We start from the raw sequence: 19313 nt of genomic DNA, 5'->3' as shown, positions 1-19313 counted from the left end.
GGATCCCGGGGCCCACGAGATCCCATTTATTTTTAGGCTCTAGATCCCGAGAGTAAATGAGATCCTGATTCGTCTCCTATTCTTTCTGCCCAATTTCCACTTTTTAACTAAGTCCAAAACTTCCACATTAAGTGGACACAACTTCATGCACTTACCCAATGCATGCATTCTTTTTATCTCTCATGGTTGAGGGTTGTAGAGGTAAGAGTCTAGTTCAAATGAGCTTATTATCTTTAAAAATTTGACTTTATGATTAAAAAAAATGAAAGCTCGTTGTAGCTTGATGTTTCTTCGGATAAGATGAAATTAACCTTGAAAATCCTATGTCATTCATATGTCTCCATGTTCCCTAAGACATGAGAGAAAAATATTAAATATTTGTACTTTATGAAAAATTATAATTACATTTTCAAGAGGTGAACATGTTACAGTGATAACAATAAGTCAAAATGGATAAAATTTAGTCTCTTAAGAATACACATTAGTATATGAAGTCTTGTGCTTTGGGTACCCAAGATTTAAAGGTGAAAGGTAATTGTTGGGTGATCCAAAGAATCATCAGGGAGATATGGAGCATTAAAGAAGCTTAAGATTTGAGTGGCTATGGTTTAGGCACCCATGTTGGAGTCATTTGAGGGAAATTAATATTTAATTTTGTCTCATGGTTGTCTATTTTTTTAAGAATGGGCTTTTGCAAGTGGTTTCTTGCTTTTTATTTTGAGAAACAACTATGGTTTTTCCTTTCCTAGTTTTCTATAAATTGGAGCCATCTCATAGTAGTTTCATATGAGTTATTTGCAAGTATCGAAATGCTACTAGGTTTGGTTGGAGAAGTGAAGTGAAGTGTATTATTATCATTACCTATCTTTTGAAGATTAATAATAGACTTCCCTCTTTTTTGGAAAGGGATTCTCCATGTAAATTTGATGTCTTACTGGTTTGTTGATTTTCATTTATGTTGAATAGTGCAATCACATTTATGTTTCAAATTTGGTAAAATTAACTTTATATTTGAAGTTGAACATGCATCTTATTTTGTGTTGCAATATTTCTTTGCCTCATTCTCAACAATAATGATCATCCTAGGCTCATCTCTATGAAGCCATAATTTGAGCATGTTATGATGCACTAAAATTATCACCTGAATGGATCAAAAATGGTTGTGGCTACTTTTTGGTCCTTTATCTTTTGACATATATGAATCAAAGGCATCTTAGACCAAGGTGAGTTTTGGGATTTAGTCCACTCAATTTGGATGCCATAACTCCTTTGGGATTTTAAATGGTTAATCAAAACCATCCCATGTTTTTCTTTGTTGTTTGTATAAATTAGAGCTTTGAGTAGGAGGTTCATAGGTTATTTTGTTGGTTGTAATAGAGACAAAAGTGTTCCAATAATTTAGAAAGATATATGTTTTGATATAACTCATTGTTGATAGATTAAAACAACTTAGATCGAGCTTTGGGTGTGGAGTTTTTTCTTGCAAGGATTTCTCCACATATATTTCATGTTATGGTTGCATCTCTTTTCTGGTTATTTCCATTTGATTTATCATGGTTAAGAAACTTGGATGCATTAAGTTTTCCACACACTTTTATTGTTTAGTTATATCTTATTTTTGAAGGTTGGTATTAGATCCATGGTTGGCAAGAGAATAGAGAAAGGGACACCCTTCTTGAAAGTTTTTGATTGAATTTTAAACTAGAGTGAGAATTTGTTATAGTTTCTTATAGTTTAATGTTCTAGTGATTGAGATCATAGCTAGCTAATCTCAGTTGGAGATCAAAAAGCTTGATGAAACCTTTTTAATTTTTGAAAGTTAAAAATGTGAGATCTCTTTTATATATCTCTTATAAGTTAGATATGAAAATAAATTATATCATATTAAGTATAATGTCAATTAAATCAATATACTTATATAAATTAATATACACATCTTAAATACATCTATTTAAAAAACATTGAGAGATATCATTCATAAATTATTTAATCTATTGAAAAATTATTATTTTTTATTTACATTATTTATTGAAATGTCATTTTTATTGATACTTATTTTATTTTACTTTGAAAATATTTAAAAACTAATTTAATTTTATTTGTTTAAAGAATTATTTTATTTACTTAATTATAATATAAATCAAAATTATTAAAGATATTATAAGAATTAATAAAATGTCTCTCTTATATATTAAAAAATCAATAAAAACTAATATATTTATTTGTTATTTAAAATTTGATTACCGTTATAAAAATTAATAAAGATCGATATATTAAATTTATAAAAAAATAAAATAAATTAAATATAATAGAAAACTTAAATAAAATGGAAAACCATTTAGAATCACAAACCTTATATAAAAAAATATTATAAATAATGGAAAGCCCCCTCAAAGTAATAATTGAGAGGTGAATTATTTAATTACATTCTTTGAACTCCGTTCTTAATTTTGTTTTAAAAAATCTTCTTCATAATCCCAAAACTGTACAATTATTTCCTTTAAAATTATCGGGCAATGAATCTTTTAATTTAAAGAAACAGAGTGTCAAATTTATCTCCTTCACCTCTGGTAGATCCCCAAAGCTTACTGGCCATTTTTCTAACCGAGAGCAACCTGCCAAATCTAACTTTTTCAAATTTTTGAGCTGACCAAAGTCTGCAGGCAACTCTTTTAACCCATCACACTTGTACAAGTCTAACTCTTCTAAATTTTTGAGCTGGCCAAAGTTTGAAGTTAATGCACTTAATGCAGAACAAGACCGTATTCGCAAAGTTTTCAAATTGCTAAGTTGCCCAAAGTTTGAAGGCAACTCTTTCAATTCAAAGCAGTAAATTAGTATCAACTCTTTTAGATTGCTGAGATCTCCCAATTTGGAAGGAAGTTCCTTTAGCTGATGGCAATTCGATAAAATTAATCTCTCTAACTTTGTTAGCTTTTCCACTCCATCTGGCAACCTTTGCATATTTTTGAAACCATATAAGCCTAATGTTACAAGCGAAGAAGCTGGAGTGACTTTGGGAGGAATTTTAGAATATGCAACTCTGTTCTCGGAATAATCCTCAATGTGCGCAATGCGCAGGCTTCGAGGAAACTACATATTTGCACAATAATCGTGAAAAAGGTTGTCAAATGTTATTATATAAAATAACGAAATCTAATTGAAATGATAAATATGCTCTGGAGAAGGCAGATCTTACCTCATACAAACTCATGCCTTGCGTCAATGGGCCATCGTAGTAGGTGAGACGCTCAAGTTTCTCGAACTCCATTGGTAAATCAGGAACATCACCATTAATTGCAAGGCATCTGACTTGTTGAAATGGATTATGACATTTGTCCCTGAATATTATTTGCGATCGATCATAATATAACACTCTTAACGAATTGCTCATACGATTAAGATGATGGCAATTAATTTCGATTGAATGCTGTTCACATTCTTCATCAAAATAAATGCCTTTTAATTTTTTGAGTTTCTGCACAAAAATAAACCATAAACATCATTATGATTGTGAATAACCAGTGCATTTTCATAATATTAATGACAAGCAATTGTAAGTATGCCATACCTCTTCATTTTTTAAACACTCCAATAAAGTCTCAGGGTCTGTGATTCTGTTTCCCTCTTGCTCTGACAGCTTTTTTCCTCTTGCTCGAACTATGTCATGAACAATCACATTACCGTATTCATCTGTCTTGACAAATGACGCAGCTTCTAGACCTCTGAATTCCTCCTCTCCAACTATGCTGGCCACAGTTTCACTTGCCCAATCCTTATAAAAGAAGGATGTGATATCTAAAAAGGCCTCTTGAACTGGTTCCAAGAGTCTATCATACACAAAACCAACCATGCGGTCACTTATATCTCTCTCCTTGACCTTTTCTTCTTGTTTAAGCATCTCTAACACTATATTCTTTGTATTTCCGCTGTTTATAGCCAATTGTGAAGCAGCTAATTCTAGTAGAAGCGGAACACCACCACACAGCTTAAGGAGATTGGCTATATTATTTTCATCATTATAATCTGAGACTTTCTTCAACAATAGTTTTCTAACCTCTATCTCTGGAAGAGGATTCACATCATATTGTCGGCGTTGAATATCTCTATCGACAAATATATCTGTCTCTCGGAGATTTCTAGTAGTGATAAATATTCTACTATTTGGTGGGAGGCAACTACCCAAGCCTTGAGGTAGAAGTTGCTCAAGATCTGTACTTTTGAGACCATTGTCAATGTATAGAAATAAAGGCTGATTAGCATTGTCTATGAAAAATGATTGTAAAACTCCCCGTCCTTCATCACAGTTTTTCAATTGCAAGTTTTGGCCGAACAATCCATACAAAATCTGTTGCTGGAGGCCCTTCAGATCATTGTAGGTACAATCTTGATCCATATGAATTCTGCAATGCTTATAAGATTGGAGGTTGAGGTGGGCATAAACGGCATCAGCGAGTGTGGTCTTACCAATCCCACCGAAACCATAGACAACCACAACAATTGGTATTGCGTCTTGTGCATTCAAATCAAGGAGCTCAATTACACTTTCCTGTGCCCTCTCAATTCCAACTGTAAAGTTTATGGAGAAACTCAGTCAAAGTTTGTGACAAACACTAAACATGATAAGAAAATATCATTCTAGTTGAAAAATATCCTACCTCTGGGTTGGTATGCATAGATTTTCCGAGATTGTGAAGCAATCTTGGGCACTCTGTCCCCAATGTCAGTTACTCTTTTCCCTATTGCAATTGTAGTCGATAATTGGATGTCATCATAGAAGCGGTCTACTTTGAGTTGAAAAGCCTTTAAAGTATCGGCATTCACTGTAGCGGTAAGAAACCTTCACACAATCCAGACATTGGATTTACATTAAATGTGTTGATTGAATAGATCCTCAACACAGAGACATATAATGATTCCAGAGAGAAAAACAAGACTTACTATTATTTAGGCCACTTATAACTAAAATCCAAATTGATTATTTAGTTACCGAGGGAGAGAGGATAGATTAGAGACATAATTAAAAATATATATTTTTAAAATATTTTTTATATATGTTATAGTCTATTATGACTTCGTTTTATTTTATTTTCTTTTGAAGGATTATTATAAATGTTATATATTTTTATTTTTTTTGTAATAATATATTATTCTACATAGAATCATTATAAGTTATAGATTATAGAGTACACAATAAAATTAATGTTTGCATAAGTAGTTATTCATTCTTTTTCATTTGTAGGTTGTATTTTAATTCATTAACAATTAGATTATAGTCTACTTGTATCAGTAAACATTGTTTGTATCAATTTGATATTAGGTATAGGGGTAGATAGTTCATAATAAGAATTCTGAATAGTTTAGAGGGCAATAGTGGTTATGGTTCTTGATACAAAAGAGTTGTATTAGGATGTGAAAAAGAGAATAATCAAGTTGAAATAACAAAAAAGACAAAGGCAAGGGTACAAGAAAATAGAAGGCTAGAAAAGGAAGCTATAAAAATTAGAATTTTAGTTGAAGGAGTTATGGTGGATATTGATGTACTATGAGTCAAGCAATAATAAGAAAGCAAGAAAAAAAAATGTAAGAGGCAATGAAGGAGTGAGAAATTGAAAAAATGGTCACAATAAATACTCCCTTGTCAGCAAGAGTAGTTTTCAAAGAGGAAAACCATAAAATCTAAGATTAGTCAAGGAATAGAACTACTAGAATAGGGAAAAACTAACTCTCATGATGAATTAATAGAATTATCAATGCTTAAATGTGATTGGAAAAGCATTTCAGCGAGAGGAGATGGATGAATGGGATGAAGATGTTGAGGAATGTTACTTTGAAGAAGAGTAAAATATTGATAATAATAGTGGGATAATAGAAAAGTTCAAAGATTGCAATGAAAAGGAATGTAAACCGTCATTAGAGGTGGTCCAAGATGATGTTGCATTTGTACGGAATAAAGCTACAACAGAAATTGAGATCTTTGGGAGGGCTTGTATTTGATGAATTCATATTAGCTTTAAAAAACAGAGTAGAGAAGATGCAATTAAAAGAACACATTAAAATTCCCATAAATCATCAAAGAAGAGAAGATAACCATCTCTGCTTTGAAAAAGAAAATGATAGAAAAATATTTGTTCTGTTTTTTTTTCCCTATAAAATTATTAGTTCCTGCCAAGGAACTATAGGGGAGAGATCTGCATTAAAACAATTTTAGACAGCCAATCACAATTTACTTTTATTTCAAGATTTTTTCGTTTTGCTGTGTAAACCAATTAACATTTTTTACCCACTATATTTATGCATAGTTTTTTTGGCGCTCGATGATTGGGACTGTAGGTGGTTGCAGAGGCAATTCCCAAATATCAATACCAGAGAATGCACGACTCTCGAGAGGGCAAGGCTAGCAAAACAGAGAACACACGATTTTCTAGAGGACAGAGCCGGCAAAACAAGGTGTACTTTTTCTTTTCATAGAAAAAAGTAACCCCAAATCTTGTGTTCCCTGAATTTATAAGCATTACAAACAATAACAAAACGTTTAAGGGGTTCTGCATAGATGAATTTGAAAGAGTTGTAGAAAAGCTCCATTACCCTTTTGACTATGAATTTCAGATTTGTGAGGAGAGATCAAAATCCAAATTATGATGTCCTTGTTATTACAAGGGTAAAGGGGTGTGCAACAAAGGAGGATTCTACATGGAAAACTAGGAATAGAAGAAATCCTAAAGAAAATGATGGCAGCAGCTAAATTTTTTCTGTTAAAAGAAAAAACAAGCAATAAGGAATGGAGGGGAACAGGTAGAAGTGGGAGGAACACATTGGCAAGAAATAATGATCTACAAATGATCTATAAATCAGTAAGTACTTGAATGTAACAAATAGCAATGATATTTAATTTCAACTCAAAATGGATAGTTCTATCATCTAGCTCAAATTTGTGAGAACTATATTCACAAACTCTTATGTAGTATGGTTCTAGGAACTACACTCACAAACTCTTAACATTATGAGGAAAAATCAATCCAACATCATTCAGAAAAAAAAAAAAGGAAAAGGAAAAAGGAAAAAAAATTAACAATCAGATTTTTGAAGATTTTTGAAGCTTTAATTTGCTTAAAAGTATTTTTTTTCTTAAAAGGTCGTTTAAAATATTACTTGTAGCAACAAAAGTTGTCTACATCAAATTAGTTGAACTGACCTGAAAATGTTGGCTCTTGCAAGTTGGGAGATGCACATGATGCTTCCTTCAATAATGCACCGAATTCCCTCATTTAGTTTCTTCTTCTGCTCTGGAATTTGCTCATTTAACTGCAGAATTTGCTTCCCAAGATTAAGCGTCCTTTTCAAAACTACAAGGTATTCACTCTTGTTGTCAGACATCTTACTAAATCTCTCCAATACAGATCCCAACATACAAAGTGCCATTCCTACTTTAGGAATTTTCTCCGAGCCTTTGAGTACTTCTATACAAACTTTTTCAATCTCTTCAATTACGCTATCCGTAAGATTTTTCTGTACAGAAATTATCCAAGAATATATTAGATATGACAAGCGAAAGAATTTATCTTTCAAATGTTTAGAGTTACAGCCATCCAACCATTTATAACTGGCTAGGAGCAAATCAGAGAGGAGTATTATCACCAGCTAACTATATAGTTCTGAAATTGAAATTTTACCGTTACAGGACGCTTGCCAATGCGTGTATCTAGCATCTCCAGGATTCTTTGGGCATCATGGATATAAGAAGCTGCCGCTGTATTAGATCCTCCATCACTCCTCTCTCCCGACTGTATAAGACAAAACCATATTTATTCCTATAGTACAATTAAAATTCTAAAACTGTTGTTAGGGAAAAGATAATTAAAAAAGTAGAATTGCATCTAAATTCCTATAGTACAAGATTTTATTTCTAACAATATAAAACGTATGTGTAGATAATTTACCGCGATCTTCAATAGCTCCTCTAAAACCGGAATTAAACCCTCAATCTGGCTTATATCATTGAACTTCTGCAGAAAATTCTTAAAATCGGTCATAGTGGCAGTGCCCTCATGTTCAGAAGGTTGTGAAGGCGAGGAGGAGGTGGAATGCCCTGTAATGCTTTGCTGGTGAGGAGGTGAAGAGATAGAGATGGGTGGTGGTTGTACAAGAGATTGTTGAGATTGTTGTTGAATAGGTTGCTGAGAAGGGGACTGTAAACTGTAGCAAGAGCAGCAGCATAAAGAACATAAATCTTTGGCCATCTTAATAGTGACGAAATAAGACAGAGAATAAATAAAATCTAAGTGGTGCTGTTATCTTCGTTGTTAGAGAAGATGAATCCAGCTGAATAAGAAGGGCTTTTCTCTTTGGCATTCCCCTCTTTCAGATCTGGTATTTATAGGAGGCCATGACTCATTTTCCATGAATTGTTAATGTGGGGCAAAGATAAAATTGCATCCCGCTCAACTTTATTATTACTACCATTCACATTAACATAATCCCAAGTTCATTTTCATCGGTTGTGAATATGGGACAAAGAGAGAATTGCAGTCCAGCTCAAATTTTTATAACAACCCATGGCTCATTTTCCATGAATTGTCAAAGATAGAAGTGCACCCCAGCTGGTTCCACCATGGTGGAAAGAGCACGGAAGTTTGGCAAGTGAAAAACGCAAGCGCAATGTATCTAGGTGATAATTTTCTCCTATCCTTTCAATTGTACGACTGTGTTCTGTGCTGTATATGACTCAGAGATAAGAAAGAAAATGTGTATGTGGTAGACATGAAAATAGGCTATCTATAAGTGGTTCATTTTCCATCGATTGTAATGTGGGCCAAAGGTGGAAAGAGCACGGAAGTTTGGCAAGTCAAAAAAGCAAGCGCAATTTATGTAGCTTTCCTCAACATGTGGGAAAGGCAAACTTTATGTCAAATTCATTGGCCTGCCTTCTGTCAATCAATGTATACAGGCTATTGTCAAACAGTTTCCCTGTCCTAAAAATGCTTGAATTATCTATAAAGTGGCTCATTCTTCATCAATTATCAATGTGGGCAAAAGATAGAATTGCACTCCGAACCAGCTGTGTTCCATCATGATCGAAAGAGCACAGAACTCTGACAAATCAAGAATAGCCAGCCTACTGAAAGGACAATAATGGAAGTTGATTTATGTCAACTTCATAGGCCCACCTTCCGTGCCACAGTGTTCATACCAATTGCCGGAGTGAATTAAAGATAATTCTTTCCGGATTGATTTAATTGCTGGGCACAAGTAATAAGTGTGTTGCTAAACTAAATCCTGGTCAAATCTGAAATAACCTGGTCATCAGCTTTCCTTGTGTATAAGGAATAGAAAGAGTTAATTTATTCTGAAGTTTTGGTCAGAGGTATAACTGCAATCAATGTATACAGTCAACTATAAATTTTTTTTTTCTACATTTCAATGAGATGCAATGGTTATGTTGATAGTGAGATATGAGTTTGGGTAATATGTTGGAGAATAGATAAAAGTTGGAAGAAATCAATATTGTTTTGGTTATGTGAGAAAAAAATGAATATAACTATGAAAACTTATAATTTAATGTTTTTATGATGTTGTGCATGTTATGTTATTTTCATTGTGTTCTTCATCAAAAGTCAGTTTTGTTATTTGGTATGACTATGTCTACTGACTCTAATCTTAACTAGCATATATATATTATTATGTATATAAAGTAAGCCGAGAGATATCTGAAAGCTTTAATTTTTAAAGTTTAAAATATATTATTATATTACATTTAATTTGATTCTAAATAAATTATTCTTCAATTATAAAATTATTAGATCATTATTATTTATTTTATCAAATCATTACACTGAAGGCGTCTCCTACTATGAAATGGATGAGCTCCTTTTTGTCCATCAATGGTTCAAAATTCACGACAACTGATGCAAGACGATTGTAGCTATTTAGTTCGTCGATTTTTCCTCATTGGCTTTACGGTTTTCGAGACGAATGAACCATTTTTTCCTCCCTAACGGGTAGGCGTGCAACTTTCCCTCACCCTGACAGTACCATGCACAACGAACTTTATTTTTACGTGGCATTTCACCTCATCGTTTCCACTTGTCAAAGGAAAGAGGTGCAACTTTCCCTCACCCTGACAGTACCATGCACAACGGACTTTATTTTTACCTGGCATTTCACCTCGTCGTTTCCACCTGTCAAAGGAAAGAGATTAACCGTCATATACATCCGCTTCCAGCCTACGTCAATCATCACCTCTATTCCCTACGATACGTGCTATCACATGTCACATCTATTCTTTGTGATTGCCAAAATTTATTTTTCAGTACGATTCTGTCTACTCTGATGTACGTGTCCTTTGAATCAAATTAGCCATCGGGAAATTGCCCAAGAATGAACAATTTTTTTTACGATATTATTGGTTTTGAGGGACTTGAGTACCTAGTGCCATGACTTGGATTTGTCCACAATAAATGCGAATTAGAGATGATATGATTTGTCCTCCATAAATGCGAATGAGTTATTTTATTTTTAAAAAATTTGAAACTTCTCCAAATTATGTGTATAGGTATTCGTTTTAAACATCTTTGAAAAGATTATCATCTACTTTTTAAAAATGTATCAATTTTTTTTTCTAAAAAAAGTCTTTTTATCATGTAATGTTTATTTATATTTATTTTTAATGATATTTTGTTTTATAATTTTTATTTTTATTTTTATTATAAATTATTATAATCAAAGTTAAAAAATATAATTATTATTTTGAATTATTTTTAAAAAACATTCAAAAAGTTATTTCTGTATTTTTTTATAAGATATAGTTAATTAAAATTTTAATTTGAACACATATTTTTATTAATGGAGGATGAAATTTTATGATAAATTTATTTTTGAAAACATGTATATAAAATTGTTTTATATGCAACCTCTAAATATTATATTTCTTATCATGTTGTCATTGTCATTGTGGTTTTTGTTTCTAGTAACATACTTACTTACCAATAGGCACTAGAATTAGAGGTGTTGAAATGGCCCAACTGCAATGTTTTACCTTAAGATTTTTGCTATATTATTATGTGTTGACTATCTAGGAGATGTCAGGGGATTTATTATTTTGCATTCATTTTGGATAGAACATGATTTATTTGATATGATACCATTTCCTTTGTGTGTTTCTTCTTTATTCAAAGATTTTGTTTCGATCATGTTTTGATATATAAATATTCAATATCTGATACATTTATTATAATTGTATGATTTCACCATGACAAGCCTATCTTAAGGATTAGTGATGAGAAATTTAAGAAATGAGAAAGGGGTTAAGATTCAAAATTTAGATTTAGAAGCTAAATCAATAATAATGTTAGATCAATGACTCAAAGTAGCCAATAAAGTATGCAATACAATGTAATTCATCTTGACCATTTGAATCACAAAGTACACCTTAAAGTGTCAATTCAAAAATTTCTCATGCTACTTAGATGATTAATTTTTGTGATCATGAAATTTAATCTACCACATTTATTGATTGACACATGATGTCATCGTTGGGTCCTGAATCTTATCTCCAATCACTCTCATTCCTCATCCTTGAGAAACATGCCACCTTTGTCAAAACTATTACATGAGATCATCTTTCTCATAACATTAGGTATCTCCTCACACTTCTTCATGGCTTTCATGTGCTTCCCCAACTTCTTCTTTACCACTTTAAATGCATGTTTATCCTTCCCTACCTTCAACCGCTCTATGATTTAGAGTAACATACATACAACATATTATAACCTTGACAATAGGGATTTCATGCTATTTTTGGCCCTTTTATGAGCACATCATTGGAGGAACCATTTAAAGAAGCACGTCAAAGCAACTCTTCACCATTTCATCATATGTAGGATATTCACCATCACATTCTTCATTCTCTGAGCTACCCTCATAGGCTCAAGAACCAGAGGACCCTCCTCCATCATTAGTGGCTAGGGTTTTTGTTGCCCTCGCTCTAGCTCTCATTTCCATAAGACTTATTATTGATTACATGTTGATTATATCTCTTTTTCAATTTTATAGGTTCAACTTTAATAAGAAAAAAAACTCTAATACAACATACTAATATATTATTCTTTACTTCTAATTTTATATAGTTTTGAAATTTGACTTATGCACAAAAAGCCACATAACACGTTTTAATTTTTATTCTCTAATTGTAGTTCACTTTAGAGCAACTTTCTTCCTTATTTCCAAATTTCAAAAAATGAACCATTAATATATAGAATATTGTGTCTATTAGGTACATTGTTATATTTCCAAAATTTATGGATGTGAGTAGTATTTATACTACTTTACCATTAATTCTACCATCACCGGTTTTCCTACAAAAGAATTCGCATAAATATTCATATTACGTAGCACTTCTCACGTGAATCGATGAACACGCAATAAACTTCTCTCATCTCCCTGCCGGTATCGAATTTTCATTTTACTTTCCATTCATTGTATTAAAAAGTAGATAACTTACTTTTTTACCTAGTACCACATATTGGGGAGTTTACCAAAGGGAGTTCTTCACTAACCAATTATCTATTTAATTTTCTCATACCTTTTTATGCACATCTTATTTTGATTTTCCCATACAAAATATTAAGCCACTCGATTAGTTTCTTTATTGGGTGTTTTATTTAATTTTTTATCTGGTATTTTATGAATGTTATTTTGAGATTTTTAAAAATTATTATTGAATTTATATTATTATTAAATGGTGAATACATATGTAATATTATTATAATATTTAATTTAATTTATTCATATAATGTCATTATTAAATTGTGTTAAAAGTAAATCTTTATAAATTTTTATTCTTGATGTAGAAATTATATCTCTCCCTCTGTCCACCCTCCTCTTCTTCTTCTCCTCTGTCCCTATCTTCTTGTATTTCCTCATATCTTTGTCTCTCTATCACTCTATCTCATCATCTATATCTATATCTATATCTATATTTATCTCTCCCTCTTCATCTCCCTCTCTATCCCCCTACATCAATCTACCTTACCTCTCCCTCTATCTCTCTCTCCACCCCTCTATTTCTAGATATGTCTCCCTCTCTCCCTCTTCCTAGACCTCTATACCTACATGTTTTTGCTTCTCTATATCTATCTCTCCATATCCCTCTACCCCTATACTATTCCTCTCTTTACTCCTCTCCTTATATCACTTCCTACAATGATCCATCTCTTTCCATCTCTTCCTCTCTCTCTCTCTCCCCCCCTCTCTCTCCCTCTCATTATACTTATCTCTTCTAGCTCTATGTCTCTTTGTCTTATCTCTCTCTTTATCTCTCCCTCTCATTCTCTCTATATCCCTCTTTACCCCTCTATCTCTCCCATCATCCTCTCTCCTTGTTGCAAATATAACATGACCTTGTTGGTAATTGAACCTGATTATCTTCCTAATTCAAAGATTTTTCAATCATCTTTAAATCCTTGTAAGTGGAAGCATAATTAATTTGACGCTATCACTTCTCCATTCATACCTATGTTGGACAAACAATATTATTTGATAAATGGTCAACCAATTGACCTCATATAGTACACAAATGTAGGCAAAAAAATAATCAAAATTTACTCCAATTGTCCTTCTATGCTTATTTGGCATATCCATTGCACACCAAGGTGCAATTGCTAGCTATTATTATTTCACCAAAGGTGACTCTTTATTTGAAAGGAAAGAGCTAATATTCTAATCTAATGGTTTATAACACTCTAGAGCACATGCAAGAGGATTAGAACATTTTTTACCATTAGATTTCACTTTTTAACTTCACTTTTTGCTAAGTTTTCTGTTCCTCCTGTCTTGTCACCGGGTTTCATTCGGGCCAAGTGTAATTAAAGTCTTCGCACTAGTATCTTGACATTATCTTGACATTATCTTGTAATTAAAGTCTTTGCACAAGTATCTTGACATTATCTTTGCAAATAGAAACGTATGCCACTTAGGGAATGCAGGTATTGTGAAGGGCTGTTCTGGTAATGAAATGATAGGGCATTATTGGGGATTTTTGTTAATTATTTATGATTGAAAAGGAAGGTGCCTTTAACACTGGGCAGAAGCCTGGAATGTGGTGGGCCCATATCCAAGGCATGTGAGGTCCCACTGCCCGCTCAATCGGTCGGTGGTCAATGATTTTATGCTTCATGCTTCCCATACCTCGTCTTGAAATTAATATTTTTTTGGATAGGTTATGGATGTATGAACAGTTATATTTTAATGATGGGACAAATACCGATAGGGTGAAAATTGCATGCTCATGGTTTAATTTCTTAATTTATTTTTGAGATATGCGAAAATTAGTTTGTATAATTTATTGGTATTGAAAGTGTGAAGTAAAGATGTAAAAAATTTCTCTCTAGATTAAGAAAAAGAATGGAGGAGCGTAGGAGGAAGCTAGGGTTTCCAGGCGGAGGTGCTGCTCGGTTGCGAGGATGGGAACATGATCATGGACATAGGGTGAACCAGCGGCCATGGTGTCCCCCGCGATCAAATCAGTGGCATTGGCAGGAGATGGGAAGGAGACGAAGGGAGGTTTTCAGTTTGGGGAAAAACCAATTCCCTTTTGAGCAAGATAAATCCAAATGGGGCCATGCAAGGTATATGAACTTTCCGAAATGGAGCAAGTAGCAGTCGGAGGAAAGGCTGAGGAAGAAATTCCAGGCACCCCCAAAAGACCTTTCCTTAGGTGGGATATTGACAACGTCTGAGAAGTGGATGGTCAGTATTTGCATTGACTCAGAGGCTTGGAAGGAATCGGTACAAATCTTGCATGACAGGGATTTCTTCATGAAATGGGGAGGTGATTGGCCAGCTTTCCCCAAAGTGAGAAATTGGGTCAATGAAGAATGGGGGAACCACTTCGAGATAAAATCTCTAACTAATGGGTTTTTTCTTATCATTGCCGGGTCTGCTGAGGAGAAGAATGCCTTGATGGACTCAGGGCCATTTTTGATGTCGGGAGTTGGTTTTTGTATTAAGGATTGGACCCCTAATTTTGACCCAAGACAAGCCACCATTGAGGAAATTCCTGTTTGGATAAGATTGTACAATCTCTTGCATGAATACTGGAAGGAGGAAATTTTCAAGAGTATAGGTGAGAAAATAGGGAGATTAATCAAGTTGGATGAAGTGGTTGATAAACTTAGTTCATGCATGTATGCCCGAATCTATGTTATGTGGAAGCCTCATCCAGGGCTCCCGAAGGTTGTTGAGATTAGATCTCCAGAGGGTGTATGGAGACAAGATATAGAGATAGAAGAAATCATGGTCAAATGTAAGTCCTGTAAAGAATGGGGTCATGAGAAACAGGATTGTTTGTCTCGGTTTAAGGGGAAAGGAAGGGTAGATCGTGCTCTAGAGGAGCAGCTGTTAGCAAGTTTGGAAGTTGACCAGAGCTTGGGCACTCAGAAGACCAATCTGAGTTTTTCTCCAGAGGTTGTAAGGGATGGGGTTCTTTGTCACAGCCCAGACATGCAAGAAGGGATGGGAGTACCCCATGACTCTTGTCCAGGTCAGTATATGATGCAGAAGGCCGCTGGTTTGGCTGGAGAAAATTCTGATGAGATGGTGTCGAGCGGAGTGGGTGAGCTAGCTGTGAAGCTTTCTTAGGTTCAAGGAGATTGTCTGGTTGAGGAGAAAGTGGGTCAAGTTTGTATGGGAAATGGTGGGGGTGGTTGTTCCCATTTAGAAGGGAAGCTAATGGAGGTTGGGATTGGGCCCGTTTTAGAGGATTGTGTAGTCGGTGAGGGTTTTCCAACCCAGCATAGGTTCTACAACACCTCGGCGGATGGGGTGAAGGGACAGGGGATGGGTTTAAGTGCAAAGTCCCTAGTAGTTTCAGAAGATGTGGCTCAGTGTGTGGTTGGTAAAGCAATCAGTTTTAAGGACATCCACATGTCCCTAGGTAAGGTGAATGGATTATCAGCAGAGCTAGAGTCTGAGGAGGAGGAAGGATTCAATGATGATTCTTTCGAACTGTTGGTAGAAATAGGGGAGATAGAGGTTAGGACTATTTAACAAACTAAGATAAATCCCTCTAAGTCTAAAGGCAACTTGAGAGGAAGGAAGTATAGGCAGAAGTTGCTCAAGGAAGCAGGCAACATGAAGGGACAGACAAGACTTCTAAGATCCGAGAGAGACTTATTCTCTCCTGGGCAGCAATGAAGTTCCCAACTTGGAATGTCAGGGGCTACAATGCTCCTGACAACAGACGTTTGATCAAAAGAGGTTTTGATCAGGCCAAGCCAAAAGTTATTTGTATTCAGGAGACTAAGTTGGATCGTGAAGCAGTTGCTTGTATTTCTGGGGTAAGGCAGAGGTGGTCTGGGCACTTTGTGGATTCAGATGGGGCGTCAGGTGGGCTTGGCATTCTGTGGAATCCATTGGTTGTTCAAGTGGAAGTTGTGTCAAGTTCTAAGCATTGGCAGGTGGTTAAGGTAATTTCAAAGACCATGGATTTCTCTTGTTTTCTTTTTAATATCTATGGGTCGACTTTGGTTGTAGATAAGTGCAGATTATGGGAGGATATCTCTAAGCATTTAGAGGAAGTGAGGCCGCATTTAGCAATTATCGCTGGAGATTTCAATGCCACCCTTTCTTTCTTAGAGAAGCGTGGAGGGGCGAGGAGATTGAACCGGTCACAATTGGACTTCCAATCTTTTGTTAATGGGAATGCTTTGTTTGAAGTGGCAGCTAAAGGTGGAAATTTCACATGGATGAATAGGCATAGAGGCTTTTCCAATATTGCTGAAAAAATTGATAGATTCTTCCTTGCAGGGGATTGGAATTTAGCCCCTTTGGTTTTTGAGGCTGAGGTTTTAGCCATCTCAGGATCGGATCATTTTCCGGTTTCCTTGGTTGTGCAGAAAGATGAAGTTCCAATTCGTTGTCCCTTCAAGGTGGAAAAGATGTGGTTTAGGGAACCGAGTTTTAGAGATCGTGTAGTTGGGTGGTGGAAGGAGGCCCCAGTGGAGGAAGGGTTCTTGGCCTTTCAGTTTTTCAAAAAACTTAGCTTTGTGAAACAGAAATTAAAATCTTAGAATAGGGAAGTGTTTGGTAATATCTTTGATGAAAAGAGAAGGCTTGAAGGAGACTTGGGGGATTTGAACGCGAAAGTCATGGCGGAAGGAATGGATGAAGTGGACTTCCTCACGGAGAAAGATCTTCTTAGAAAATATGGAGAAGTTTTGTAGAGGGAGGAGATTTACTGAAAACAGAAGTCGTGAGAAAACTGATTGAAAGCGGGTGACAGAAACACAAAATTCTTCAATAGTTCGGTGAAAGCTAGGCGAAGTCTTAATAAAATTCTTTCCCTACGGCTTATGGATGGAATGATCACTGAAGACCCTGACTGCATAGGTAAAGAGGTTGTTGACTTCTTCAAAAATTTGTGGAGAAGTGGGATTGCTTAGGCAGGTTTGCAGACTGAGCTGCTGGAGCTAATCCCTCCCTTAGTTTCGAGGGAGGACAACTTCATGCTTGAGGAGCCTGTTTCACTGAAGGAAGTTAAGTCTACTATTTTTGGGTTAGGTGGGGAGAAGGCACCAGGACCAGATGGGTTTCAGGTGTTCTTTTTTCAGTTCTTTTGGGACGAGCTTGGTGAGGAATTGCTAGCTATGGTTGAAGAGTGAAGGTCCAGAGGCTTTGTTCTAAAGGAGTTCAATTGTACTCTAGTGGTGCTTATCCCTAAGAAGGTCAAGCCGGATGGGATGGAGGATTTTCATCCTATTTCACTGTGTAACACCATCTACAAAATCATCACAAAAGTTGCTGCTAACAGGCTCAAGTTAATTCTAGATAAGTTGATCTCTTGCAAACAGAGTGGTTTTACTCCTGGAAGGAATATTGTGGATGGGGTGATTGTGGCCCATGAGGCTATTCACAAGGCTATGAAGGGTAGATAGAGGAGAATGATCCTGAAGCTTGACATTCGAAAAGCCTATGATAGGGTGGATAGGTCTTTCCTTATGGCTATACTGGAAAGGTTTGGGTTTGGTAAGTCTTGGATTAAATGGATTTCTAGTATGATTATGCAGTTCTCAACCTCGGTTTTAGTCAATGGCAGCCCTCAAGGCTTCTTTTCGACGTCTAGGGGTATTCAGCAAGGGGATCCAATATCCCCCTTTCTCTTTATTTTGTTGGCTGAAGTTCTTGGACGGTCGATTGCTCACAAGAGAGCTCAACGGTTGTGGAAGGGTATTGAGATTGCTCAAGGGGTGGACTCCACAACTCATTCTCAGTTTGCTGATGACACCTGTCTTTTTGGTGTGGCTTCTATGCACAAGGCTTCGGTTATAAAGAAAGTTCTGGACAAATTTTCTTGGGCCACTGGTCAGGAAATAAACTGGCTCAAATCGAAGATCTTTTTCTTCCATATGAAATGTTGGTCTCAGAGAGCTATTACTAGATTGTTTGGGATTAAGATTAGACAACTGCCTAGTAAGTTCCTTGGAATGCCGCTCTTTGCTGGAGTAGGTAAGATGGACATTTGGCAAGGGTTGCCAGATGGCTATAAAGCTAAGATGGAGGGATGGAAGAGTAAGTGGCTTTCTTTGGCTAGTCGCATTCTAATGCTGAAGTCAGTTGTATTGGCCATGCCAATCTTCCCAATGGTATGCTTCAAACTCCCAGGCTCGATCATCAAGAGTATATAGCAGAAGATGAGAAAGTTTTTGTGGAATGGAAATCAGGAATAGGATAAAGTACCGCTCATGGCATGGGACAGAGTTTGTATACCCAAAGGAGGGGGAGGGGTGGGGCTCCGTGATTGGAGGCTTATTAATGAGGCCATGGGGGCTAATTTGGTATGGAAAATGTATAGTAAACCAAAGCAGAGATGGGTCAGAATCCTACAAGCTAAATAATTGGATAGTAGGGAAAATGAAAGGATTCTAACAGTGAGAGATCCCCCAAGACCGTCAGCTTTGTGGAACTTTTTGGTGAGTTGTAGGAGCCTGATCACAAATCACCTTTCCTGGCATATTGGTGATGGGTGTAAGGCGAACTTTTGGCAGGACTCCTAGGATGGCCATCCACCACTAGAGTCTCAGGCCCCCCAGCAAATAGTTTTAAAGACTAGTCAGGTTTGGGGCTCAAAGGTGAGTGATTTTTTGTCGCAAGATATGCCCTTGTTGGGGCAGAGATGGAGTTGGAAGGATCCTCGGGTTCTAAATTTGGGGGCAGACGAGGAAAGATATCTGAGCAAGATCTTGGATAACCGTTAAATTTCTTTATCAAGGGAGGAGGATGAAATTGTCTGGTGTGGGTCCAAGAGTGGCTGCTACTCT

The 19313-nt window shown here is 35.6% G+C and overlaps 3 protein-coding genes across 3 annotated transcripts; 2 read left to right on the top strand and 1 right to left on the bottom strand.

Moving 5' to 3' along the window:
* Positions 1-2344: 2344 nt before the first annotated feature.
* On the bottom strand, positions 2345-8716 carry LOC131070358 (disease resistance protein TAO1). Its single transcript, XM_058005864.2, has 7 exons — positions 7941-8716; positions 7674-7784; positions 7196-7509; positions 4659-4840; positions 3572-4569; positions 3200-3478; positions 2345-3093 (listed from the first exon to the last, which is right to left on the bottom strand). Exons 1-7 carry the CDS (start codon positions 8238-8240, stop codon positions 2470-2472), a joined length of 2808 nt encoding a protein of 935 aa, XP_057861847.2. The 5' UTR covers positions 8241-8716; the 3' UTR covers positions 2345-2469.
* A 7471-nt stretch (positions 8717-16187) lies between these two features.
* On the top strand, positions 16188-17066 carry LOC131858499 (uncharacterized). Its single transcript, XM_059211749.1, has one exon. It carries the CDS (start codon positions 16188-16190, stop codon positions 17064-17066), a length of 879 nt encoding a protein of 292 aa, XP_059067732.1.
* Positions 17067-17144: 78 nt separating this feature from the next.
* Positions 17145-19250, top strand: LOC131070920 (uncharacterized). The gene is made up of 6 exons (XM_058006610.2): positions 17145-17210; positions 17439-17645; positions 17847-17922; positions 18082-18638; positions 18723-18830; positions 19167-19250. Exons 1-6 carry the CDS (start codon positions 17145-17147, stop codon positions 19248-19250), a joined length of 1098 nt encoding a protein of 365 aa, XP_057862593.2.
* Positions 19251-19313: the final 63 nt, after the last annotated feature.

Source organism: Cryptomeria japonica, chromosome 9 (genome assembly GCF_030272615.1).
Source record: "Cryptomeria japonica chromosome 9, Sugi_1.0, whole genome shotgun sequence".
NCBI classification, from domain to species: Eukaryota; Viridiplantae; Streptophyta; class Pinopsida; order Cupressales; family Cupressaceae; genus Cryptomeria; species Cryptomeria japonica.
This window is presented reverse-complemented; position numbering and strand designations above follow the sequence as displayed.